Below are 26,781 nucleotides of genomic sequence, written 5' to 3' on the forward strand. Positions count from 1 at the left end.
AAAACAAGCTGAAGGTAGAAGCTGATTGGCTCCGAAGCAGGGGTGGACTGACCATTTGGAAACTAGGGCACTGCCCAAGGGCCCAGGGTCAGTAGGGGGCCCCATGAGATGCCCCTGGTACCTTTTTCATAGGGTTTTTTTTGAGTTTGGGCAAGGACACAGGGGCCCCATGATCCCCTATTGCCTGGGGGCCCCATGAATTGTCAGTCCACCCCTGCTCCCAATCATAGCTGCACCAGATTCTGAGGGATCCAGTTTTAGGAAACCAACCCCAATACCTTGGAAGGACTGTTTGTCAGGATAAGGAGACACTGTTGACTTCTAGAACTATGGAGAAATTTGTCTAAAGCCAGCCATCCATGGGTCAAATTCCAAAAGAATTTGCTTTAGAAAATCTTTCCCAAGAATTTTTGTTCAAATTTCACACCATTAGTGGGTTTAGAGAAACAGCCAATTTTCATGTGACAATCGAATTTGAGCGATCAGGCAAATTTTTTGAAAGACGAACAAATTTCTAATCAGTGATGAGAAATGTAAAATGAAAAAGAAATTAGCTGGGACCTGGAAAGAAAAGAAAATTCTTGGCCACAAATTATTTTCTGTGGCAACATGAGGTGAAATGGAAGGCTTGGCTGGTCGAATTTCGAAATCAATGATGGCGCCGTCGCATTACAAAAAAAAAAAAAAAAAAAAAAAAGGACGCACAAAAATTTTCTAAAGAATATTTGTTTGTAATTGGACCCGTGTATGGCCTGCATAAAAACTCACCTGGAAAGTAGGCACAGCATGAGGAAGCTGAAAGAGTTTAGGTGGCCATACACTATACAATTTTCTGTCCAATTTCCTTTAGATTTACCTTCAACTATGTAGTGCAATGGCTTGCTAATTGGATACAACTGAAAAAGTGTTTGGATTTGACATAGTATATTGTTTTTGGTAAATCTAAAGCAAAAAACTCAAGAAAAAAAAATTGTATAAATGTATCCTTTCAATCAAATTAGAGACCGTTTTCAGTAGTAAAAAAAAAAAAAAAAAAAAAAAAAAAAAGGGTGCAGACACTGTAGCTCAACCGACTGAATTTTACCCCACCCACCCGTGTAAGCGCAAGGGTCTCATCCCCATGGGTGGTGGGAGGGAGGTAAAGCAGAAGGCAGAGCTGCAGTTTTAGTGCCCAACTGCCCATCTGAAGAAGGAGATGCTGCCACTCAGGGATGGACACATGGAAAAATTGAAACGTCTCACAGTAGAGGCACAGTGGTCAGCATTTTCAGGGTCAAAACAGGTGGTGGCGACATATGGCCCCCTCACCACCTATCAACCACCAGCAATGAGAGCCGACCAGCCCTTATAGACCTTTCAGCTCCCCTTCCTCCCTCAGACCTTGCTCCAGAGCCCTTCAGGTTTTATGCACGCCTCCGAGTCCACCTCCCCTCCTTTATCTCACCAACATAGATGCCAATCAGTCCTCAGACTGAGGAGAGCTGCTTTATAACAAAAAGGAATTCCTTACAAGAAAACATAGAATAGCAAAATACAAATGTCATAAACACTGCACGCCACCCAAAACTGCAGCTGTTTGTGATGATTTCAGTACTACAAGCTCTGACGCGTGTCGTCCAAAGACATCTTCAGTGGACAGTTTCCCTGAAGATGTCACTGTACAAAAAAACCGCTTCGGCGCAGTTTGTGGCACTGACATCACACATGCCTCAGTCTCAGGCAGCGTGTAGGGTTTATGAATGTCTTTCATATGCGACAGCATATTTACCATTGTGTTTGCAGTCATTGGCTACAGCTATCACATGGTACAGGACCACTGTGAATGGCTCTGTACCGTGTAATCACTGTGACCGATCAAAAACAACAAAAACAGTAAACAAGCTGTTGTGTATGAAAGACATTCATGACAGTTGTGTTTACTTGTCATCATACGATTGGCCAAAGTGATCACATTATGCTTGTATACATTCACAGAATCACGCCACTTCCTGCCCCAGGGAGTGCACATGAAGACGTCCTTGTACATCCTCCTCCCGGAACTGGAGGAGAGCACCCATCTGGCTATGTGTACATTACCTGGGTGGGAAGTGATTAAAAAATACACTTACTATTTCAGGTACTTCAATAGCGCTGTTAATTTACGCAGCGCTTGCTATTATATATATAAAAATTCACATCAGTACCTAACCCTCAGGGGGTGTACAGTCTAGGGTCCCTAACCTACATTCATACTAGGGCCAATGTGGGCAGGATCCAATTGGCCTAGTGGCATGTGTGTGGGGGGGCCATGTAGGCTCCAGGCAGCTGGTGCTCTGGTTGGGATTTGAACCAACGACCCTGGTGCTGCCATGCAGGAAGGAGAAGGAGGAGAAGTCATGTGTCCCAGAAGACACCGGACCATTCACAAAGCGCAGCGCTTCTCGCGCATGCGCAGTGGGCACTCGGCTGTCACAGAACCCGCCGCGGGAAGACTGCAGCGCTGGAGCGAGGAACAGGTAAGGAGTGAAGAGCTGAGCGGCCGGCCCGGTATTCTGACATGGTGACGGCAGAAATACCAGACTGCCCGCTTTACATTCGCTCCATAAGACGCACTGACATTTTTTTCCCCCTTTTTTTGGGGAAAAAAAAAAAAAAAGTGCATCTTATGGAGCAAAAAAATACGGTAATTACTGTAGAGACCAATTTCCATAGTCCATACACTCTTACAACCAAGGCGCCATATTGGAGACATATATTGGTGCCCATATTATAATAGTGTATCCCCATACACTATTATAATATGGGCACCATGTTGAAGACCAGCCACCCCTAACTTGATGTTAACTAAGTGATCGGATTGATTTTTTTTTTTTTTTTTTTAAAAAAGGCCAAAATTCAAAAGCCAAAAAGCATGCATAAACTTTCGGCGCCATATTGAGGACTGACTGCCAGCACCAACTTAAGTCCATGACAGATTACCAATTAAATATAAAAACATAATTAAAATATTGCACCAGATTTTTTAAACTCAAACTGATGGATAATACAAATAAAGTCTAGCATCACGTCAATGAAACTCCTGGGATATGGATCTGGTCAGGTAAGTAGCAGAGGGGGTTGTTCAGTTTCAGCTGCTTAGGTGTTAATGAAATTAAAAGGTGCACTAGATGGGCAACACTGAGATGAGCCCCCAAAACAGGAATGGTTTTACAGGTGGAGGCCACTGTCATTTTTTTCCCTACTTATCTTTTCTGACTGGTTTTCACTAGTTTTGCATTTGGCTAGGGTCAGTGTCACTACTTGTAGCATGAGGCCATACTTGGACCCTACAGAGGTTGTACAGGCAGTCCAACTCCTCCAGGATGGCATATAAATACGTGCCATTGTCAGAAGGTTTGCTGTGTCTCCCAGCACAGTCTCAAGAGCATGGAGGAGATTCCAGGAGACAAGCAGTTACTCTAGGAGAGCTGGACAGGACCATAGAAGGTCCTTAACCCATCAGCAGACCGGTATCTGCTCCTTTGTGCAAAGAGGAACAGGATGTGCACTGCCAGAGCCCTACAAAATGACCTTCAGCAGGCCACTGGTGTGAATGTCTCTAACCAAACAATCAGAAACAGACTTCATGAAGGTGGCCTGAGGGCCCGACCTTCTAGTGGGCCCTCTGCTCACTTCCTGGCACCGTAGAGCTCGATTGGCATGTCCACCACTGGCGCCCTGTGCTTTTCACAGATGAGCAATTTCATTCTGAGCACATGTGACAGATGTGAAAGACCTGGAGAAGGTTCTGCTGCCTGTAATATCGTTTAGCATGATAGTTTTGGTGGTGGGTCAGCAATGGTCTGGGGAGGCATATCCATGGAAGGACACACAGATCTCTACAGGCTAGACTATGGCACCGACAGCCATTAGGTATCGGGCTGAATCCTTGGACTCATCAGACCCTACGCTAGTGCAATGGGTCCTGGGTTCCCCGAGGAAGGCCCCCAGCACCCTTTGAGACTGACTTGTTAGGGTGCATGCATGGACAACGTAGGCAGGGACATGGGAATTTTCCTTAGGGGTCAAAGCCCCTTGCACTGAAAAGAATTCTCAATATTTCTGGTAGTCCAAGATGTGGGCCATTTTATATTCCTCTTTATCATTAAAAGTGACTGGCATTACAATGAACTTGAGAAGAACCTATAGTATCCCAATGAACTGACTTCAGAAGATTTGTCATGAAAGCAGGAAATAATGAAATTAAGGGGGACATTTTGCTTACTTGATCCACAGTGACCCAAAAAAAGCACATGCCCATTTGACAGAGAAAGGTCTTCAATGAAGTCCACAGCCAGATGAGTCCAGGGCAGGGGCAGACTGACCATTTGGAAACTCGGGCACCGCCCGAAGTCAGTAGGGAGCCCCATGAGATGCCCCTGGTACCCTTTTCATAGGCTTTTTTTTTTTTAGTTTGGGCAAGGACACAGGGGCCCCATGATCCACTATTGCCGGGGGCCCCATGAGTTGTCAGTCTGCCCCTGGTCCAGGAACATTCAGAGACTGGCAGGTAAAGGAGTAAACAAAAAGGGCTTGGACCTATAGGACTTGGAATGGGCACAAGGCTCACAAGCTTTCACAAAAGAATGGACATCCATGCAGAGGGTAGGCCACCAGTGGATATGAAACACCAGATTAAAAGTCTTCACGATACCTTGACATCCAGGCATCATGAGCTTCTGATCTTGATGCCTGAGGTGCAGGGGAACGAAGAACTTGACCAAAAGAAGTAGGATGATAATCTGTTCCTCAGATCTAGAAGGGATCAGATCCAAGGAAATAATGGCCAGGATCTGAGCTGGATGAAAATACTGTCTCCAAGAAATCTTTGGAACTAGGTTTTAAGCTGCAGAAAGAACATCTGCTTTGGAATTTTTGGAGTCTGGCTGCCAGTTTTAGACACAAAACCACCAGATTGTATATACACACCCCGGACCTGGCAATGTTAGAAATGGTCACTCTATTTCCATACAGGTCTAATACTATGCTGTCCAAGCAGGTCAACCCCAGGTATCAGTGTCCTTAAAGAAAAGTGAACAAATGCTTGTACTACTGGACACCGCAGTGACTAACCATACATGGATAGCCTATGGAATACACACCTTGCTGCCCCCAATGGACCAAGGAAATCCAAAATAAACTGCATGTAAAAAAAAAAAAAAAAGACAAAAAAAAAAAAAAAGGAACACAGAGGCCTAGTGCATTACCTATAAAAGTTGGTTTATTGTATAAAATGCGATATTAAAGTAACAAAAGTCACATCAGAATCACAGCAAGGTCCAATCTCCCTGGAAGGTGTCTGAGCAGGAACTATAGCCCACCAAATGGTTGATGTGTTTCGAGGCAATGCCTCTTCCTCAGAGCCGCTACCAACAGTCTCAGAAACGCGCCAGCATTTAGAGGTCTATAGTCCCCGACCAAACACCTTTCAGTGAGATTGGAGCTTGCTGTAATTCTTATGTGCCTTTGACTTTTATTCCTTTGTGAGTATATCAAAACCAACTTTTAAAAAAGGTAATGCACTTGGCCTGTGTGCCCTCTCGGTCTTTCTGCACCCAGTGTCCTTAAAACGGCTTTCCCCAGCTTCTACCAATCCTATGCAAAAAGAGACCATCCTCCATAGTGTTGTATGGCAACTAAAAAACATTTATTAAAATCCCTCTCTCGTTTTATATTACTCTTGAATAACGACTGGAAATTCCCTCATTCACAGTCCAGGCAGTTTTGTCTGACGGCTATTGCTGAACTTACAGTCTCATCCATGAGGTCACCCGGCTCCATCGTATGCGTTACGTCCCTCATCTTGTGACTTCCTCAGGGATCAGGGTTAAGGATATCAAGTTTTTGATATCCATACACACATTTACTTTATTGTAAACAAAAAAAAAAAAAACACCACACACAAACAAAAAAGAAGGAGGCCCAAGCGCCACACGAACACCACGATAATACTGAACGCAAAAGAGGCCCAAGCGCCACGATAATACTGAACACAAAAAAGAGGCCCAAGCGCCACACGAACACCACGATAATACTGAACGCAAAAGAGGCCCAAGCGCCACGATAATACTGAAAACAAAAAAGAGGCCCAAGCGCCACACGAACACCACGATAATACTGAACGCAAAAGAGGCCCAAGCGCCACAAGAACGCCACGATAATACTGAACGCAAAAGAGGCCCAAGCGCCACACGAACACCACAATAATACTGAACACAAAAGAGGCCCAAGCGCCACACGAACGCCATGATAATATTGTCCACAAAGAAGACCAAGTGCCACACAAGCACCATGATAATATTGAACACAAAAAAGGAGGCCCAAGCGCCACACAAATTCCATAATATTGTCCACAAAGAGGACCAAATGCCACATGAACACCATGATAATACTGAACACAAAAGCGGACCAAGCACCACACAAACACCATGATAATAGTGAACACATGTCAAGGCTACATAGAGTGTTGGCAGCATTATCCACATCAAAAGCCACAAGCAGACTTTGTTGGTGGGAGCATGCATTTTTGAATATTTCTCCAACACCTATTTAACAGCCAAAAGTTCATGATATTCAGTGTTCTAATGGACTTCTGTGCAAGGGTGCAAAGAATCAAGAAGGGAAAATGTTGAGGGGATTACACCAACATCTGAAGCATCAACTTAACAATTGACAGGAAAAAAAAAAAGTCAGGGTACAGATCTAAGTTTTTGAGAGATGGCCTTTGGAAGAGGGAGCAGTATTACCTCCCTTCTTAATAATGGCTGTAATTGGTGCCACAATGGTGGGAAGCTTGTTTTTATGAACCTTCTATAGACGTTTGCATAGCCCAAGAAGAACTAGAATGTTTTCAGGTCCTTAGGGCAGGTCGAAGGGGGGATGGAATTCACAATGGAAGAGTCTATAGCAATTTTGTATACAAAAGAGTGATCTTGGAATTTGGCCAGTACACCACAGGCATGATTACAGTGTTTACTCAGGGAGGAGGACTATATCAAGATATTATCTAGGTACACTAGGACAATCTGACCAAACAACTGATGAAAAATGCCATTGATAAAATTCCCAGATGGTGGCTGGTGCATTACATAAAGTTGAATACAAGATCGGCGAGCGCTCAAGACTCTGAGGTCAGCAGCAAATGCACATAAAAAAGAAACCAGAATATACACACACACACACACACACACACACACATATATACATACACATATGTATGTATGTATGTATGTATGTATGTATGTATGTTACACATACACACACAAAAAAAAAAAAAACACAAAAATTGGTGCAGCACTGAAGAAATTAATATATATCACTATTAAAGATATTATTGATATAAAACATTAAACACAAGTGATAACATGGGAGTGAATGAAGAGCTACAATGAGCGCAAACAAAAAAGTGTGGCTGTGAAAAAAAGTCATAAAACAAAAAATGCATTCATATGATGGTGAGGGTCTGACAAACTGGTCAGAGAAATATGCCGCATACAGATCCTGTTGCACAGGTGGTATTAAAATATTCCATGCGACTTTGAATCCCTGCAGGGAGTTTGATAAAAATGCACACTGATCAGATGCGCATAGTAAAAGATGCTGTTGGAGATGGCTTTGTTAGACAGCCCCCAGGACTCCAGCTGGAAAACAGTTGGAGAGTAGTCTCAGATCCAAAGGAGGGAGTTTCTTCCTATGCTGTCTGGTCCACCTCAAGGGGGCTTCCTGCAGATCTTTGGTCATTATAGGATTCAATACATTGCGCTTTTACTATGCGCATCTGGGAGTGCGCATTTTTATCAAATACAGGCAGGAGGAGATTGTGCTTAGCCAAGAAAACCCCTCCTGCAGACTCCTAGGATGTTTGTGAATAGCCATTGATCCAATGAATCTCAATGTACATCCCTCTCTGCTAGAAGGAATTAAAAAAAATGCTATCAATAGTTATGTTTAGGTTGTCATTTCCCTCTGTTAATAAAAACAAACATTCTAAAGAGTATCAATGTAACCAAATTAAAAAAAAAAAAACCAAACACACACAAGGTTTTTACTTTCATGCATTGTATGAAAGGGGGGGGGGGGGGTTGCAAGAAATCAACTGGAGAAAAAAAAAATATATATATATAAATTTTTTTTTTTACATATTACACACATATACATACACAGTCCACAGTCAGGTGCATAAATATTGGGACATCGACACAAGTCTAACATTTTTGGCTCTATACACCACCACAATGGATTTGAAATGAAAAGAACAAGATGTGCTTTAACTGCAGACTGTCAGCTTTAATTTGGGGGTATTTACATCCAAATCAGGTGAACGGTGTAGGAATTATAACAGTTTGCATATGTGCCTTCCACTTGTTAAGGGACCAAAAGTAATGGGACAGAATAATCATCATAAATCAGACTTTCACTTTTTAATACTTGGTTGCAAATCCTTTGCAGTCAATTACAGCCTGAAGTGTGGAACGCATAGACATCACCAGACGCTGAGTTCCATCCCTGGTGATGCTCTGCCAGGCCTCTACTACAACTGTCTTCAGTTCCTGCTTGTTCTTGGGGCATTTTCCCTTCAGTTTTGTCTTCAGCAAGTGAAATGCTCAATCGGATTCAGGTCAGGTGATTGACTTGGCCATTGGCACTGTGAAGCGGCGTCCAATGAGTTGTGAAGCATTTGGCTGAATATGAGCAGATAATATTCCCGAAACACTTCAGAATTCATCCGGCTGCTTTTGTCAGCAGTCACATCATCAATAAATACAAGAGAACCAGTTCCATTGGCAGCCATACATGCCCACGCCATGACACTACCACCACCATGCTTCACTGATGAGGTGGTATGCTTAGGATCATGAGCAGTTCCTTTCCTTCTCCATACTCTTCTCTTCCCATCACTCTGGTACAAGTTGATCTCGGTCTCATCTGTCCATAGGATGTTGTTCCAGAACTGTGAAGGCTTTTTTAGATGTCGTTTGGCAAACTCTAATCTGGCCTTCCTGTTTTTGAGGCTCACCAATGGTTTCCATCTTGTGGTGAACCCTCTGTATTCACTCTGGTGAAGTCTTCTCTTGATTGGTGACTTTGACACACATACACCTACCTCCTGGAGAGTGTTCTTGATCTGGCCAACTGTTGTGAAGGGTGTTTTCTTCACCAGGGAAAGAATTCTTCGGTCATCCACCACAGTTTTCCGTGGACTTCCGGGTCTTGTGGCGTTGCTGAGCTCACCGGTGCGTTCCTTCTTTTTAAGAATGTTCCAAAAACAGTTGTTTTGGCCACACCTAATGTTTTTGCTATCTCTCTGATGGGTTTGTTTTGTTTTTTCAGCCTAATGATGGCTTGCTTCACTGATAGTGACAGCTCTTTGGATCTCATCTTGAGAGTTGACAGCAACAGATTCCAAATGCAAATAGCACACTTGAAATGAACTCTGGACCTTTTATCTGCTCATTGTAATTGGGATAATGAGGGAATAACACACCTGGCCATGGAACAGCTGAGAAGCCAATTGTCCCATTACTTTTGGTCCCTTAACAAGTGGGAGGCACAAATGCAAACTGTTGTAATTCCTACACCGTTCACCTGATTTGGATGTAAATACCCTCAAATTAAAGCTGACAGTCTTCAGTTAAAGCACATCTTGTTTGTTTCATTTCAAATCCATTGTGGTGGTGTATAGAGCCAAAAATGTTAGAATTGTGTCGATGTCCCAATATTTATGGACCCAACTAATATATATTAGTTAGTTCACATCAGTTTTTTTTTTTTGCATTCGTTTGTCACTTTCTTATCCATCCCCTCCAATTTATTTATTTGGAAGAAAATGGATTTCCTTTCAGAACAAAAAAAACCAAAAAAACAAACCCACCACACACAGATGCAGACATTAATGGATGTAAACAGATGACCATCCGTTTACATCCACTAGTCCATAGAAATACATGGGTGTTTGTTTTTCATCCGTAAAACGGACATACGGAACACCCATGTGATAGGGGACTAAAGGTGGTAGAGATGAACTGGTTAGGGACATGGAATATCACCAGCGCCGACCTATTGGTTAGGGACATGGAATATCACCAGCGCCGACCTATTGGTTAGGGACATGGAATATCACCAGCGCCGACCTATTGGTTAGGGACATGGAATATCACCAGCGCCGACCTATTGGTTAGGGACATGGAATATCACCAGCACCGACATATTAGCTGTAGTATCTAAGAGATCAGCAGTCATTGTGCTAGAAGGGTGTGAATTCCCTCGATTTCTAGTGACTGGTTCTCTAGTAAGGAATGGGTTAGATTTTCTTTAAGAAGAAGCTTCACCTGTGCAATGCTAGACTGATACAGTGCTGCACTGCAGTCCGGTCCTACACCCCCTCCATCCTGCCTGATATCTTATACCAGCGATCAGGGGTGGACTGACAACTCATGGGGCCCCCGGGCAATAGGAGATCATGGGGCCCGTGTCCTTGCCCAAACAAAAAAGCCTATGAAAAAGGTACCAGGGGCATCTCATGGGGCCCCCTACTGACCCCGGGCCCTCGGGCAGTGCTTGAGTTTCCAAATGGTCAGTCCACCCCTGCCAGCGATAAATGGTCATCATTACACTTTATATAAAAAAAGGGATACAATAGATTAGTGATCCTCTAATAGCAATTCTTTAAAAACTGAAGTTTTAATGATTCAAAATACAGACACAATACATTATATTAATACTGTAGATTCAATTAGTGGCACATAATAGTTTGTAATGTTAAAAAAAAACGAAAAAAAAAAAAAAAAAAAAAAAAAAAAAAAAAAACACACCACACGCTAAAAGTACCCCTCTAACACATTTGTTCATTACTACGACTCTTTAGAACAAAAGATACATTATAAAAAAGACACTGTATACTAGCGAGACTGAAATGGTGACAGTCTCACTCCTCCCGTTGTAAACTCCAGAATATAAAATACAAAATTAAAAATAATGGATATTCCTCATTATGGGCAGAGCTGGGAACTCTGGTACAGAGAACCCAGTGCTGGAGTCAATGGGAAACCTACTAGAGAGGGATTTGGCCGACCCACACAATATTGAATTACTTGTAATGCGTATTGCTTGACTGAAGCCAAGAGTCCAAAGCTGCAAAGCATGGGGTCAGTTCTTTTGGCCAGAGCTATACAGATTGGTGGCCCCAAGGTAAGGGACAGGGGTCCCAGCCAATCACTGATCAAAAAGAGGAAGATGAAAGAAATCAGACACATTCACAATATTCCCCCATTCATAATGAGGCCACCAATGTCTCGGCAGATTTTTCACATGTCCCTTTAAGCCAATGATATATAAGAATGCCAAACACCCAGCACAGCATAGAGGGGCTCGGTGAAGGTGGCAGTGAAGGTGTGGAGGTGGCGGATGGGGTCATACATATAGAAGGTGATCTGCCCGGCCTCATAATCCACATATACCCGGACTCGACTACCAGGAACATTGTCAGGGAGATCAGTCTCACAATTGTCATGCACTACTGTATACCTTTTACCCCTCCTGTCCAAACCCCAGGAGACGTCATTACATCCAATCAAGGAGTCATCCCCCTCCCTGTCTATACGGTTGTAACACATCCCGATTCTCCAGTTATTGGATGCATGGACATCTACTTCCCAATAATGCCTCCCTGAAGAGAAACTCTGACTGCCTAAAACTTGACGATAATGCAAAAATCTCTGCTTAGTAGCTGGGCGATTCTGGTTAGTACCTGACCTGGATGCAGTCTTCTTGTCACTGGAGATACATACATCATTAGAAGCGGTGTCCTCATCCAATGATAGGTCTACAGCTTTCTGTATATAGATCCCCCCATTTGCACCAGTTATTAGATCAGAGATGCCTGTGCGGAACACATGTGTGGCCCCAGTCATATCCAGATCCCCTCCATCATGTAGGCGTTCCTCGTGTCTCTCCGTGTCCTCATCTCCATCCTCAGTATCGCACAAGTCACCCGTGTTTGAGTCCCGCAAGACTGTCAATGGATCCATCATGGCACACAGCTCCTCTAAGGGATGCATCTTCCTGGACAGTTCATCCATTTTTAATTCCATCTGCTGAATCAGATCATCGACTGGGCTCAAGACCCGCTCTGCCTGCCCAGAGATTTCACTCAGCACCCTCTTCTCCAGGTCTTCCTGACGTTCTCTGAAATCTTTGAACATGACATTGACTCCCTCGGTTACGCAGTCTACTTTTCCTTGTACTTTTCCCCTGTGTTCCTGCAGACTCTTTACTCTTTCTTTGGTCTTCTCTCTCTTATTAATCCGTTTCTGAAGATGGACTGTCAGTTTCTGATGCTTCTTTTGCAAGGCCTCTTCCAATGTCTCCACCTGGTGTCCCCGATGTTCTCCAACTATAAAGCAGGAGGCACAGATACAAGTAGAGTCCTCAGTGCAGTAAAACTCCAGGATCTTCTTATGAACGGAGCATTTCCTGTTCTCCAGGGTGGTGGTGGGGTCACATAAGACGTGGTCTGGTGACTTGCTGTGGACTCTCAGGTGGTCATCACATAGAGAAGCCTCACAATGTAGACAGGACTTCACAGCAGGTACAGAGGTGTGAACACAGCAAGTACAGGAGATGCCGGTCTTCTCCGGGTCTTGAGGAGAAGACAGGAAACGCCGAGTGATGTTGCGCAGAAATATATTTCTGTACAGTGGCAGCCGCTGTGGGAGCTTCTCCCTGCACTGAGGACAGGAATAACTTCCAGACCCCTCCTGTGTATCCAACGCGCGGCCAATGCAGACACGGCAGAAGTTGTGCCCACATTTCAACATGATGGGATCCGTATACATGTTCAGGCAGATGGAACAATCCAGCTCCGCTCTCAGGTCTGAAGACGCCATCGCTAACTGCAAGAGAAACAAACAAAAAGGTTTCTGGAACTCATTAAACAAGATGTAGAGTTAGACAAATTCCTATGTAGGGTCAGGAATATCAGGTGATCAGTGGATGGAAGCAACAAAACATCCCCATAAATACAACACAAAATGAAGACAAGGAGTGGGACTCTAAAGGTGTTGTCTCTCAAACACTTATAAAATACAATGCTGAATGTACAGGTTTTTATGTGTCCCAACAAAGGATGATGGAGCAAGTATAAAAACCATGTGTAGCAAAGATCCCAATATGATCACATTAGCACCCCTAATGGCCGATCCATATCTGCATTTTAAGCCAAATGGGCCTAGTAACATACCACATCAAAAATTCAGTATAATACCTATAAAATCACAAATACATAGAGCAAGCAGCCAATGATGTGATGGTTAGGGGTGAGTCCAAAACTCAAAACGGGTTTCACTCAGTGCTTCCTTAGGGGTGGGATACTGTAAAAACAAAAACAGCAACAGAAAATCATTAATCTGAACACAAAGGCCAAAATTCACCTCTATGGAGCATAAATAGAAACGGACAAAGAAAAAGGATATATCATTACCAGGAAAAAAAAAAAAAAAAAAAAAAAAAAAAATGTGTGGGGGATGGGCAAGGACATCTAAATATACCCCACGTGGTCCCTCCTATAGAAAGAATAATGTGTAATGTACTTAAAATCATACTGCTGTTCAAGACTCCCCCAAAAATGTCCTGATCCAAAAATACAATACTAGGGCCACCAAAGATACCTATAAGTGGGTGCAGAAGATCCCAGGCTTCAAGAAATCGTGCCATACATGCCTGCTGGTTCAGGCCGGTGTAAGATTGATCCAATGATGCCTGATCCCTTCCACAGCACTAGCCCTATCAAACCCAGGGGTGGCAATGCGGTTTGGATGTGCTACTGGGATTCTGCAGCCTCCCCAACCTAAATGGAGGCTACCAAGTAATATCCAGTATGGAAAAGCTGCCTCCTTGAGCAGGATGCCCTTGAATGTGGAGACCAAGAAGAGGTCATCCATGTGTTTCAGGGAAAAATATATAAAAAACAAAACAAAAAAAAAAAAAAACCCAAAAACACCACACACAAAAAATAAATAATAATAATAATAATAATAATAATAATAATAATAATAATAATAATACACACCCCCAAAACAAAAAACAGCAAAAAAAACCCACAAAAAACAAAGCACATGCACCAAAATAAAGAGCAAAAACAAAACAAAAACACCAAAAATAAAAAAAAATTAACAATAAGTCAGACTGTTCAGTAAAAGTAGACAGATGAGGGGAAATGGGGCCAATATTCCAAAAAAATAACAAAAAAAAACACCACACAACACTGAAGAGATTTTTGAAATAGAGTCCAGAGTCTGAGGCTTCACCCAATAAATCTTCACATTTAAAGCAGTATCAAACCCCCAAAAAACATTCTATTGCAGCTTGCCAATTTTTAGAGGGAACAGCTTCATTAGTTTCTTTTTTTAGGCTTACTTCCCTTTATGTTCACCTTGTGAACCTGCCAGTAAGTGTTTTTTAAACAGACCAATCTGTCCTGCAGATGTAGCAGTTAGAGGGATGAACCAAACCATACATATACCCACACAAAGTGTAGGAGGGTGGACAGTGCCAACAACCACCTATACATGCAACCAAGTGTATACCCAAACAAACCCCCCAAATAAATAAAATCCAATAGAAAGGGGTCCCAGCAGACCTATGAGCTCAGCCATCCCACCTCTCTGATCACTGACCTGCACAGGGAATAGAGATAAGAGGTCAGGGCCTAAATATCTTCTGATATACAACACATGGGATACTGAGGAGGTGCCACCACCTATTAACCCCTCCATAGCAAGCCCTTCCTTATATACAACACATGGGATACTAGAGGTGTCACCACCTATTAACCCCTCCATAGCAAACCCTTCCTTATATATAACACATGGGATACTAGAGGTGTCACCACCTATTAACCCCTCCATAGCAAACCCTTCCTTATGCGCAACACATGGGATACTAGAGGTGCCCCCACCTATTAACCCCTCCATAGAAAGCCCTTCCTTCTACTCAACACATGGGATACTAGAGGTGTCACCACCTATTAACCCCTCCATAGAAAGCCCTTCCTTCTACTCAACACATGGGATACTAGAGGTGCCCCCACCTATTAACCCCTCCATAGAAAGCCCTTCCTTCTACTCAACACATGGGATACTAGAGGTGCCCCCACCTATTAACCCCTCCATAGAAAGCCCTTCCTTCTACTCAACACATGGGATACTAGAGGTGTCACCACCTATTAACCCCTCCATAGCAAACCCTTCCTTATATGCAACTAGAGGTGTCACCACCTATTAACCCCTCCATAGCAAACCCTTCCTTATACGCAAGGCATGGGATACTAGAGGGGTCACCACCTATTAACCCCTCCATAGCAAACCCTTCCTTATACGCAACGCATGGGATACTAGAAGTGTCACCACCTATTAACCCCTCCATAGCAAACCCTTCCTTATACGCAACGCATGGGATACTAGAAGTGTCACCACCTATTAACCCCTCCATAGCAAACCCTTCCTTATACGCAACGCATGGGATACTAGAAGTGTCACCACCTATTAACCCCTCCATAGCAAACCCTTCCTTATACGCGACGCATGGGATACTAGAGGTGTCACCACCTATTAACCCCTCCATAGCAAGCCCTTCCTTATACACGACGCATGGGATACTAGAGGTGTCACCACCTTTTAACCCCTCCATAGCAAACCCTTCCTTATGCGCGACGCATGGGATACTAGAGGTGTCACCACCTATTAACCCCTCCATAGCAAACCCTTCCTTATATACAACTAAGGCTTTTTTTTCAGTGGGAACGCCACCTCCACCACTGAATGTATGTAATAGCAAGGGGTGCTGGGTTGTGCTGAAGGATCTATTGTACATAGAGTTGCCACCTCATCCCTTTAAACCCAAACACATGTTAATGACACAAGTTCTGGGGCTGATGAAGGTGGCCATTAAACTCACTGAGTGCCTTATCTGCATTACGTTAGCCCCAGAACCTGTGTAAAAACCTGTGCTCGGGTTTAAAGGGATGAGGTGGCAACCCTAATCGTTCATGGTGGGCATCTATTTTCCAGGGAGGCCTATTGTTACTGATGGGGGATCTATTATTGCTGAGGGATCAGTTGTTAACGGGAGAGATCTACTTTTGAGGGAGAGGGAGGGGTCTATTGTTCCTGGCTGCTGGAGGGTCTACTGGTTGCAGGGAGATACACTATATTTCCAAAAGTATTGGTTGGCCGGCCTTTCCACGCACATGAACTATAATGGCCTCCCAGTCTTAGTACGTAGGGTTTAATATTGAGTTGGCCCCGCCCTTTGCAGCTATAACAGCTTCAACTCTTTTGGGAAGGCCGTCCACAAGGTTTAGGAGGGTGTCTATGGGAAGGTCGGACCATTCTTCCAGAAGCACATTTGTCAGCTCAGGCACTGATGTCGGGGGAGGAGGCCTGGCTCACAGTCTCCACTCTAGTTCATCCCAAAGGGGTTCTATGGGGTTGAGGTCAGGACTCTGTGCAGGCCAGTCAAGTTCCTCCACCCCAAACTGGCTCCTCCATGTCTTTATGGACCTTGCTTTGTGCACTGGTGTGCAGTCATGTTGGAACAGGAAGGGGCCATCCCCAAACTCTTCCCACAAAGTTGGGAGCATGAAATTGTCCAAAATGTCTTGGTATGCTTTAAGAATTACCATTACTGGAACTAGGGGGCCAAGCCCAACCCCTGAACAACAACCCCACACCATAATCCCCCCTCCACCAACCTTTACACTTGGCACAATGCAGTCAGGCAAGTACCGCTCCCGCTGGCAACTGCCAAACCCAGACACAGTCATCGGATTGCCAGATGGAGAAGCGAGATTGGTCACTCCAGAGAACACATCTCCACTGCTTTAGAGTCCAGTGGTGGCATGCTTTACACCACGTCATCCGTCGCTTTGCACTGCACTTGGTGATGTAAGGCTTGGATGCAGCTGCTCGGCCATGGAAACCCATTCCATGAAGCTCTCTACGCACTGTTGTTGGGCTCATCTGAAGGCTACACCAAGTTTGGAGGTCATTAGCTATTGACTCTGCAGACAGTTGGTGACTTCTGCGCACTGTGCGCTTCAGCATGCGCTGACCCCGCTCTGTCATGTGACGTGGCCTACCACTTGGTGGCTGAGTTGCTGCTGTTCCCAGTTGCTTCCACTTTGTTATAATCCCACTAACAGTTGAGCGTGGAATATTTAGTAGCCAGGAAATGTCACGGATGGACTTATTGCACAGGTGACAACCTATCACGGGACCACGCTTGGAGTCACTGAGCTCCTGAGAGCGACCCATTCTTTCACCAATGTTTGTAGAAGCAGTCTGCATGCCTAGGGACTTGATTTTATACACCTGAGGCCATGGAGGGGATTGGAATACCTGAATCCATTGATTTGGAGGGCTGGCCCAATACTTGTGCAATATAGTGTATGTTGTTGCTGCAGGTGGTCTAGCATTGCTGGGGTGGTATTTTGGTATTTTGTTGCAGGTGATCTATTATGTGCTGGGGAATCTATTGTCACTGGGTGGGGGATCTATTGTTGCTGGCTGCATGAGATCTATTTTACTGCTTTTCTTGCTATCATTAACAATTTCCATACAAATTACTTAGCAACCCAAAATGATTCTGTATACTCTAGAAGGGTGGTAGTGGAAGGTGGGTGGAGGATGGAACCAAAGAATAGTACTCAGAGGTAGGTACAGGGCAGAGATAGGCGGTGACTGAGAAAGGGTGAGTTCCGGCACCTAAAAAGCTCTGTAACAAACCCATGGGATACCAAAGAGGTGTCATCACCAGGGGCGGACTGACAACTCATGGGGCCCCCGGGCAATAGGGGATCATGGGGCCCCTGTGTCCTTGCCCAAACTCAAAAAAAGCCTATGAAAAAGGTACCAGGGGCATCTCATGGGGCCCCCTTCTGACCCCGGGCCCTCGGGCAGTGCCCGAGTTTCCAAATGGTCTGTCCATCCCTGGTCATCACTTATTATATCATAGCAAACTCTTTCTTATATGCAACAGATGGGATACTAAGGGTATTTGTGCCGCTGTCGGACCCGCACAAATACCTGCAGCTGCATCACCCACACAGAGGAATGCGGGACCCACGGGCAGGTGCCATTAAATCTAATGGCACATCACCCGCACTGGAAATTTCAACTGTACTGGGTCCCTCAGTCTGCAATTTCCAAAGAAGCGCAGTGACTTCTTCCCTGCGTGTCCCGGGTCACGTGAGTCCATTCAAAGGAAAAATTGCGGCACGCACAGCCGCACATATGTGAACCTGGCCTTAAGAGGTGTCAACACGTATTAACCCCTTCATAGCAAACTCTTTCTTATATGCAACACATGGGATGCTAAGGAGGTGTGACCAGGGCTGGGACAAGGGGTGGGCAGGAAGGGCAGCTGCCCTGGGCGCTAGTATCATGTGAGGTGAAGGGGGGCACCAAGGAGAGTTCCCGATGACACATGTTTTTTACAAACTGTAAATTTACTGACGGTTGGCAACACTGCTTCGCTGGAGTCGGTCGGTGCTAATTCGTAGTCTGGCTGTCTTCGGTTCCCTGGAGGTTCAGCCTGGCTGTCAGTTCTCCTTCCAGCCAGTAGGTGGCACTCATACCTGTGCCATTAGTGTGGGCCTGGGTTATGAATCTTCATATGGGAGGTAATATGTTTGTGTTGGGGGGGTATCCCACATAAGTGTGGCCTCATCCTTGATTCAGTGATGCTGCTGCTCCGTCTCTCTTGTTCCCTCTGCAGATGAAGAGATCTACAACCAAGTGTTGCAACTTTTTGCTTTGGACTGCAATGTTAGCCAAGACATTTCTCTGACGTTTCTGTCAATCCTGTGAAAATCAGCATTTTTTTTTTGCTAGAAAATTACTTACAACCCCAGAAACATGATACATTTTTTTTGGCAGAGAACCTCAAGAATAAAATAGTTGTTGCTGCAATTTGCAGGGATATAAAACAGAGAGATCATGCCCTCTGTTCAGAGCCCTTTGTTGATTGCCAACACAGGGCTCTGGGCTGTGATTGGACACTGCCGATCAGCAGGCCCGGCGGTGAATCATTGGCTGAAGCTTGTTGACAGGCTCCTCCTGTGTACAATCACAGCGGGTGTTGATGGGGGAGAGGGGGGCAGCGCAGGCACATGCCCTAAACATGGAATAAGTCAGCGATGTACCAGTATGTTGCTTTGCATTCACAGGCCGCCCATCCGCAGTAAATTGCAGGCAGGCGGTCCAGAAGTGGTGAAAGCATTATTAAACCCAAAAACAAACATTTATTATATTGCACCTTACCAATTCTTAGATGTGTTGGCTGTATTCGTTTTCTTTTATTTAGGTTTTCTTTCTTCTATTTTCACCCGGTGATCTGGCCCGTACATCTCTTGTTTTTCAACAGAACAAGCTCTATTGTAAATGTAGCAGTTAGAGACTAACCATATACAGAGGTGGTTACAATGATCAGCTTTTATGTATTCATATGAAACCTTTATCCCCCCCAAAAAAGATTTGCTATAATTGTTTGTGTAACTGCAAAATGAGCTGGAGTTTGGCTTCGATTTGTTAGTGTATCTAAATCTTCTGTTATATCTAACAATCCACTCCCCCCAAAATGACAATGCTGCTGTCCAGCGGTATCTCTGTTGCCTGCCTGCCTAATAAAGCCTTTATGTAACTAGGCCAAAGGAGCAGGTTGACTCTCCTGGAAAACACTAGACACAGACTAAAGTCCCAGAGTAGCTGGTTGACTCTCCTGGAGAAGACTGGAAAGAGAATGGAGCAACAGAGGAGCTGGTTGACTCTCCTGGAGAAGACAGGATAGAGAATGGGGTCCCAGAGGAGTTGGTTGAATCTCCTGGAGAAGACAGGATAGAGAACGGAGTCCCAGAGAAGCTGGTTGAATCTCCTGGAGAAGACAGGATAGAAATGGATTCCCAGAGGAGCTGGTTGACTCTCCTGGAGAAGACTGGACACAGGATGGAGTCCCAAAGGAGCTGGTTGACTTTCCCGGAGAAGACTGGGCACAGGATGGAGTCCCAAAGGAGCTGATTGACTCTCCTAGAGAGGAGAAGACTGGACACCGAATGGAGTCCCAGAGGATCTGGTTGACTCTCCTGCAGAAGACTGGATAGAGAATGCAGTCTCAAAGGAACTGATTAACTCTCCTAGAGAACACTGAAGACTGGACACAGAATGGAGTCTCAGAGGAGGTGGTTGACTCTCCTGGGGAAGACTGGATAGAGAATGGAGTCTCAGAGGAGGTGATTGACTCTCCTGGAGAAGACTGGATACAGTATAGAGTCCCATAGCAGCTGGTTGACTCTCCTGGAGAACACTAGACACAGGATAAAGTCCCAGAGGAGCTGGCTGACTCTCCTCGAGAAGACTGGATAGAGAATGGAGTCCCAGAAGAGCTAGTTGACTCTCCTGGAGAAGACAAGATAGAGAATGGAGTCCCAGAGGAGCTGGTTGACTCTCCTGGAGAAGACTGGACACAGGATGGAGTCCCAAAGGAGCTGGTTGACTTTCCTGGAGAAGACTGGACACAGGATGGAGTCCCAAAGGAGCTGGTTGACTTTCCTGGAGAAGACTGGACACAGGATGGAGTCCCAAAGGAGCTGGTTGACTTTCCTGGAGAAGACTGGGCACAGGATGGAGTCCCAAAAGAGCTGATTGACTCTCCTAGAGAACACTGGAGACTGGACACAGAATGGAGTCCCAAAGGAGGGGGTTGACTCTCCTGGGGAAGACTGGATAGAGAATGGAGTCCCAGAGGAGCTGGTTGACTCTCCTAGAGAAGACTGGACACAGGATAGAGTCCCAAAGGAGCTGGTTGACTTTCCTGGAGAACACTGGGCACATGATGGAGTCCCAAAGGAGCTGATTGACTCTCCTAGAGAACACTGAAGAAGAATGGACACAGGATAAAGTCCCAGAGGAGCTGGTTGACTCTCCTGCAGAAGACTGGATAGAGAATGAAGTCCCGGAAGAGCTGGTTGACTCTCCTGGAGAAGACTGGATACAGCATAGAGTCCCAGAGCAGCTGTTTGACTTTCATGTAGAAGACTGGGCAAAGGATGGAGTCCCAAAGGAACTGATTAACTCTCCTAGAGAACACTAAAGACTTGACACAGAATGGAGTCCCAGAGGAGGTGGTTGACTCTCCTGGAGAAGACTGGATACAGTATAGAGTCCCATAGCAGCTGGTTGACTCTCCTGGAGAACACTAAACACAGGATAAAGTCCCAGAGGAGCTGGCTGGTTGATTCTCCCGGAGAAGGCTGGGCACAGGATGGAGTCCGAAAGGAGCTGGTTGACTTTTCTGGAGAAGACTGGATACAGTATAGAGTCCCAGAGCAGCTGGTTGACTCTCCTGGAGAACACTAAACACAGGATATAGTCCCAGAGGAGCTGGCTGGTTGATTCTCCTGGAGAAGGCTGGGCACAGGATGGAGTCCGAAAGGAGCTGTCAGGGACCATCGCGACGCATGGGTCTACACATGCGTAGGTGTCTGTCAAGACATGCAGGCACAGGGCACTAGGACCCAGGTGCACCCGTCGTCTATGACAGTACTGGGCAGGCACTAGGACCTAGGCTGCCCCTGTCAGGTGCAGGGCGGGCTACTTAAACCAGCCCTGAACAGACACTTGTTGCCGAATGGTCTTTGCGTATCCTGTTTCCTGTGTTGTGAGTACTCTGATCTGGATTGTCTGACCTTGTTGCCTTCTCCTGTCCTGACCCCTTGGCTTGCCTGACTCTGCTCCTGGATGCTCCCTTATAGATCTGATCTTCTGGTATTGACCCTGCATGTGACCCGACTATCCTTTGCCTATCGTCTTGTACCGCACTGACCCGCTAGTTACCGACACGGCCTGTTTGATCTTGCTCATCCATCCCTCAGGGATCCCCGGGCTCCCTCACATCAGACTCTTAACCCACAGGAGCCTCTGGCAGACTCCTCTACCTCTGGTAGAGATACCCGGTAGCTGTGACCTGGTCCCGGAGCGCTCCAAGTCCATCCCCACCATCAGGGGCCCTGGTGAACAAGTGCTCCGGTACTTAGACTCCGCACTCTGGGGAGGCTCTATCAGGGGACTGATAGAGGTGCTGTCAGGTGGTCCATTACAGGAGCTGGTTGACTTTCCTGGAGAAGACTGGGCACAGTATGGAGTCCCGAAGGAACTGGTTGACTCTCTTGCAGAAGACTGGATAGAGAAAGGAGTCCCAGAGGAGCTGGTTGATTCCCCTGGAGAAGACTGGATACAGTATAGAGTCCCAGAGCAGCTGTTTGACTTTCCTGGAGAAGACTGGGCACAGGTGGAGTCCCAAAGGAGATGATTGACTCTTCTAGAGAACACTGAAGACTGGACACAGAATGGAGTCCCAGAGGAGCTGATTGACTCTCCTAGAGAATACTGGACACAGGATGGAGTGCCAGAAGAGCTGGTTGACTCTCCTGGAGAAGACTGGACACAGGATGGCATCCCAGAGGAGCTGTTTGACTCTCGTGGAGAAGACTGAACACAGGATGGAGTCCCAGAGGAGCTGGTTGACTCTTGTGGAGAAGACTGGATACAGTATAGAGTCCCAGAGGAGCTGGTTGACTCCCCAGGAGAATACTGGACACAGAATGGAGTCCCAGAGGATCTAGTTGACTCTCCTAGAGAATACTGGACACAGGAAGGAGTGCCAGAGGAGCTGGTTTACTCTCCTAAAGAATACTGGACACAGGATGGAGTCCCAGAGGAGCTGGTTGACTATCCTGGAGAACAAAGGACACAGGATGGAGTCCCAGAGGAGCTGGTTGACTTTTCTGGAGAAGACTGGACACAGTATGGAGTCCCAGAGCATCTGGTTGACTCTGCTGGAGAAGACTGGATACGGTATACAGTCCCAGAGCATCTGGTTGACTTTCCTGTAGAAGACTGGACACAGAATGGAGTCCCAAAAGAGCTGGTTGACTCTCCTGAAGAAGACTGGATAGAGAATGGAGTCCAAGAGGAGCTGGTTAACTCTCCTGGAGAACAGTGGACCCAGGATGGAGTCCCAGAGGAGCTGGTTGACTCTCCTGGAGCAGACTGGACACAGGATGGAGTCCCAAAGGAGCTGGTTGACTCTCCTGGAGAAGACTAGACACAGGATGGAGTCCCAGAGGAGCTGTTTGACTCTCCTGGAGAAGATTGGACACTACTTGAGGGGGGGGTTGGCAGGTGGCAACAGCACACCTCAATTGTGCATTTTTGCTTCCCCCAATCACAAGTCTAAACAAGGCATAAGGCCTCGTTCATGCAGGGCATACTACAGTGGTGCCATGTTTAGCTGCACAGGGATGCATAGGTGTTTCATGCATCCCCATACAGGCAGCCCCATACATATCAATTGGGATGCAGTGTCTGCATCGACACTATTTCCAACTTGACATCCATATGGGGGCATGTCCCTGAACTCATACTGTCTGAGTTTGGGGTCATGGACCTACACCCGCACAGATGTCAAATCTGTCCTTGCAGCTGCTGCATCCCAGTTGACATGAATAGGATTGCCTGCACAGGAATGAACAGAACGCCTTTGAATTCCCGTGCGGGTAAACAAGGTCCTCCATGGGCGTACACTTTAGCACACCCCATTGAATGAGGCTTTAGTAAGAATTTAGCAGGAATTTTGTAAGTTATGTTGTAGTTTTTGTGTGCAAATAAGGATTTTATTTTATTTGTTTTGTGAAAATAGCGGTTTGATAAACATTTGCGCAACTATTGTGGGGCCTAAAAAAATCAGTAGCATAAATATATGGTTTGGAGGATCTTTTACAAACTCTGAAAGCTGTAAGTGAAAAATGAAAATCTCCAGATATTTAGAGAAATTTTTGCGTACATTTGATTTTCACCATTTCGCAAAAAGGTGCAATTTAAAAAGTAGAAATATTTATGTATTAACTCAATGCAGGTTAAACTTTTATATTTAGTAGTAATTTACAGTGAATTTTGTAAAAATTGTGTTTGTATCTGCCAATAAAGACTTGAGTGTATTTTTAGTGAAAATTATTATTTTGATAAATATTTGTGCAAATACCATGGGGCTCTGAAAATCAGAAAAACCTTATTTTTAATCTACAGGTCATGTGCTTTCAGGAAATTTATGGTTTTGGGGTTTTTTACAAACTCTGAAAGTGAAAAATTAAAAAGCAATGGAAAATATTGCAAAACTGGTCTGGCCACCTAGGTTTAATAGTGGAGCGCAAGGCCTGTAAAACAAAATATAAATGTCCCCAAAGTAGATCCAACGTCAATCACGATTACCACCGCCGACCACAGATCATAAAAAAAAAGCTCCACATTCGACGAAGGCTCCCACTGTTTGACACCTCCGCAGTCTGACAGTTCTTAAATACCAAAGCGGCGGGGCCACCAGACAACATTGCTGGGTGACCCCGCCCCCTTGTGACATCTACCTGGACATGCTGGGGCGATGATGTCACAAGAGGGCGTGTCACCCAACGATGTCATCAGGTGATCCCCACCCCTTTGTTATTAAAGAACTGTCAGACTGCAGAGGTGTCAAACAGCGGCAACCTTCATCAAAATAATAATATTCCATGGATCAATTCTGAAGATCCTGTTTGTGATGTCTATTTATACTGTCTTGTTGAGTTGTTGATTGACAGAAGCCTAGAACTTGGAGTACAGAACCTTTGGAACCCTTAGCTTTGCCTGATGCACGTACAGTACATGCTGGATTCCCTAAGAGCAATGCTTGGAACCCTGGAACCTATGGCTTGGATTTGCATTGAGGAGTCTCTGGACCACTCGGAAGACATAACTATGGACAGCCAGAGGGATTTGGAGGAAGCAGAGGCTCAGCTGGAGTACAGAGGCTGAAAAGTTATTTTCAACACAAGTCCTCTGAAGGGTTTTAATGTTTGCAGATCAGGGTCCTGTACGTTGAACAAATATTGATGTGCTTCAAACCTAAGTCTACGTTTCATTTAAGTTTTCCTATTAACCAGATGATAAACAGAACCTCTGATCCCTCCAAAAAAAAAACACTGGAGTTCGCCCTCCACAGTCACTCTGTGATCCTCAATCATGTCACTTCTTATCCTCCTGATCACCGCCACGTCCTTCCTGTCAGTGAGTGCTTTGGGTAAGTCTTGTGTTTCAGGTATCAGGAGATCTATTTGCAAGGTGATTGGTAGATAGTCGTCAGCATAGATAAAAAAAGAGTCATGCTGTGTGTGAGTAATTCAGTGTTCTAAGCTGGTAGGTACATTTTCTCCAAAGGTTGTCACTGATAGGTAAATCCATTGGTCTAGCTATGATCACTTTTGAGAACTGATGTTCTAGAGAGCAGTGATAGGCTGCCCTACCTTCTAGTTATCATTGTTGTGTTTTGTTGTGTTCTGCAACTGTTACCACATCTCATTCTCTGGAGATTATCAGTGGTGGAGTACCTAAGAAGTGAGTTTTGGTGGCGTATGTGCTGTTCTAGAGATGACTAGTGGTGGGCTGGGCTGGTACAAGGATTGGGCAGGAGGGGCGGCTGCCCCGGGCGAAGTGGGGATTTAGAGGGTTGTGCTAGGAGGGGTGTTTTGGAGGGTGGATTTAGACTAGGAGGGTGCATTTCTGTTAGGAAGGGGAATTTGGGGGGGAGGAGTTGTGCTAGTAGGGATGATTGGGGAGGGGATTTGTGCTAGGAGGGGACATTTGGGGAGGGGTGTTAGTTCTAGGATAGGGGATTTGGGGGGATATGTGCTGGGAATGGGGGATTTGGAGTGGGAGAGAATTTATGCTCAGAGGGGAAATTTGAAAGGTAGAGGATTTGTGTTAGGAGGGGGGATTTGGGGAGGTAGATGATTTGAGCTGGGAGGCGGAATTTGTACTGGAAGAAGGAAAATTTTGGTTTGGGGAGGATTTTGGCTTGCGAATGGAATTTACGAGGTACAGTAAGTGTGAAGAATAATGCTCACATTTTTTTGTGGGGAAGGAGGGGATTTTTGCTGACACATAATGCTCATACATTTTGAGGGGGAGGGGATGTCCTGGGCTTTAGATGACCTTGTCTTGCAACTGGTGGTGGGATATCTGATGTTCTAGAAATGGGTTTTGGTTTAATATCTGGTGTTCTGAAGGTGAGCAGTGGTGGGGTATCTGATATTCTCGAAGTGTGTTTTGGTGGGGTTGTTAATGTTCTAGAGTTGATCAGTGGTAGGGTATCTGATGTTCTAGAAATGGGTTTTGGTGTATTATCTGGAATTCTGGATGTGAGCAGTGGTGGGGTATCTGATGATCTAGAAGTGTGTTTTGGTGGAGTTGTTGTTCTAGAGATGATCAGTGGTAGGGTATCTGATGTTCTAGAAATGGGTTTTGGTGTAATATCTGGTGCTCTGGAGGTGAGCAGTGGTGGGGTATCTGATGATTTAGAAGAATGTTTTGGTGGGGTTGTTGTTCTAGAGATGATCAGTGGTAGGGTATCTGATGTTCTAGAAATGGGTTTTGGTGTAATATCTGGTGTTCTGGAGGTGAGCAGTGATGGGGTATCTGATGTTCTGAAAGTACGTTTCGGTGGGGAAGTTGATGTTCTAGAGGTGATCATTGGGGATGGGGGGGCATCTGTTGTTTTAGAAGTGGGTTTTAGTGGAGTACATGGTGTTCTAGAGGTAATCTGTGGTGGGATATCTGATGTTCTAGAAATTAGTTTTGATGGAGTATCTTTGGATAATCTGAGGTCAGCATTGGAGGGTGGGTA

General features: G+C 45.2%; 2 protein-coding genes across 2 annotated transcripts in view; one reads left to right on the forward strand and one right to left on the reverse strand.

Annotated features, from left to right (window-relative positions):
• Positions 1 to 10,969: 10,969 nt before the first annotated feature.
• On the reverse strand, positions 10,970 to 12,902 carry LOC149438543 (E3 ubiquitin-protein ligase TRIM11-like). The gene has a single exon (XM_089659705.1). The coding sequence runs from the start codon at positions 12,900 to 12,902 to the stop codon at positions 11,334 to 11,336; it is 1,569 nt and encodes a 522-aa protein (XP_089515831.1). The 3' UTR covers positions 10,970 to 11,333.
• A 12,212-nt stretch (positions 12,903 to 25,114) lies between these two features.
• Positions 25,115 to 26,781, forward strand: part of LOC149438544 (antigen WC1.1-like) — a 50,793-nt gene continuing 49,126 nt past the window's right edge. Inside the window, exon 1 of the mRNA XM_089659668.1 lies at positions 25,115 to 25,179. Coding sequence (XP_089515794.1) covers positions 25,122 to 25,179 — 58 coding nt within the window. The 5' untranslated portion in view covers positions 25,115 to 25,121. The remainder of the gene's footprint in view (positions 25,180 to 26,781) is intronic.

Source organism: Staurois parvus, unplaced genomic scaffold (genome assembly GCF_062004578.1).
Source record: "Staurois parvus isolate SC_StPar_1 unplaced genomic scaffold, SC_StPar_1.0 ptg001181l, whole genome shotgun sequence".
Lineage (NCBI taxonomy): Eukaryota > Metazoa > Chordata > Amphibia > Anura > Ranidae > Staurois > Staurois parvus.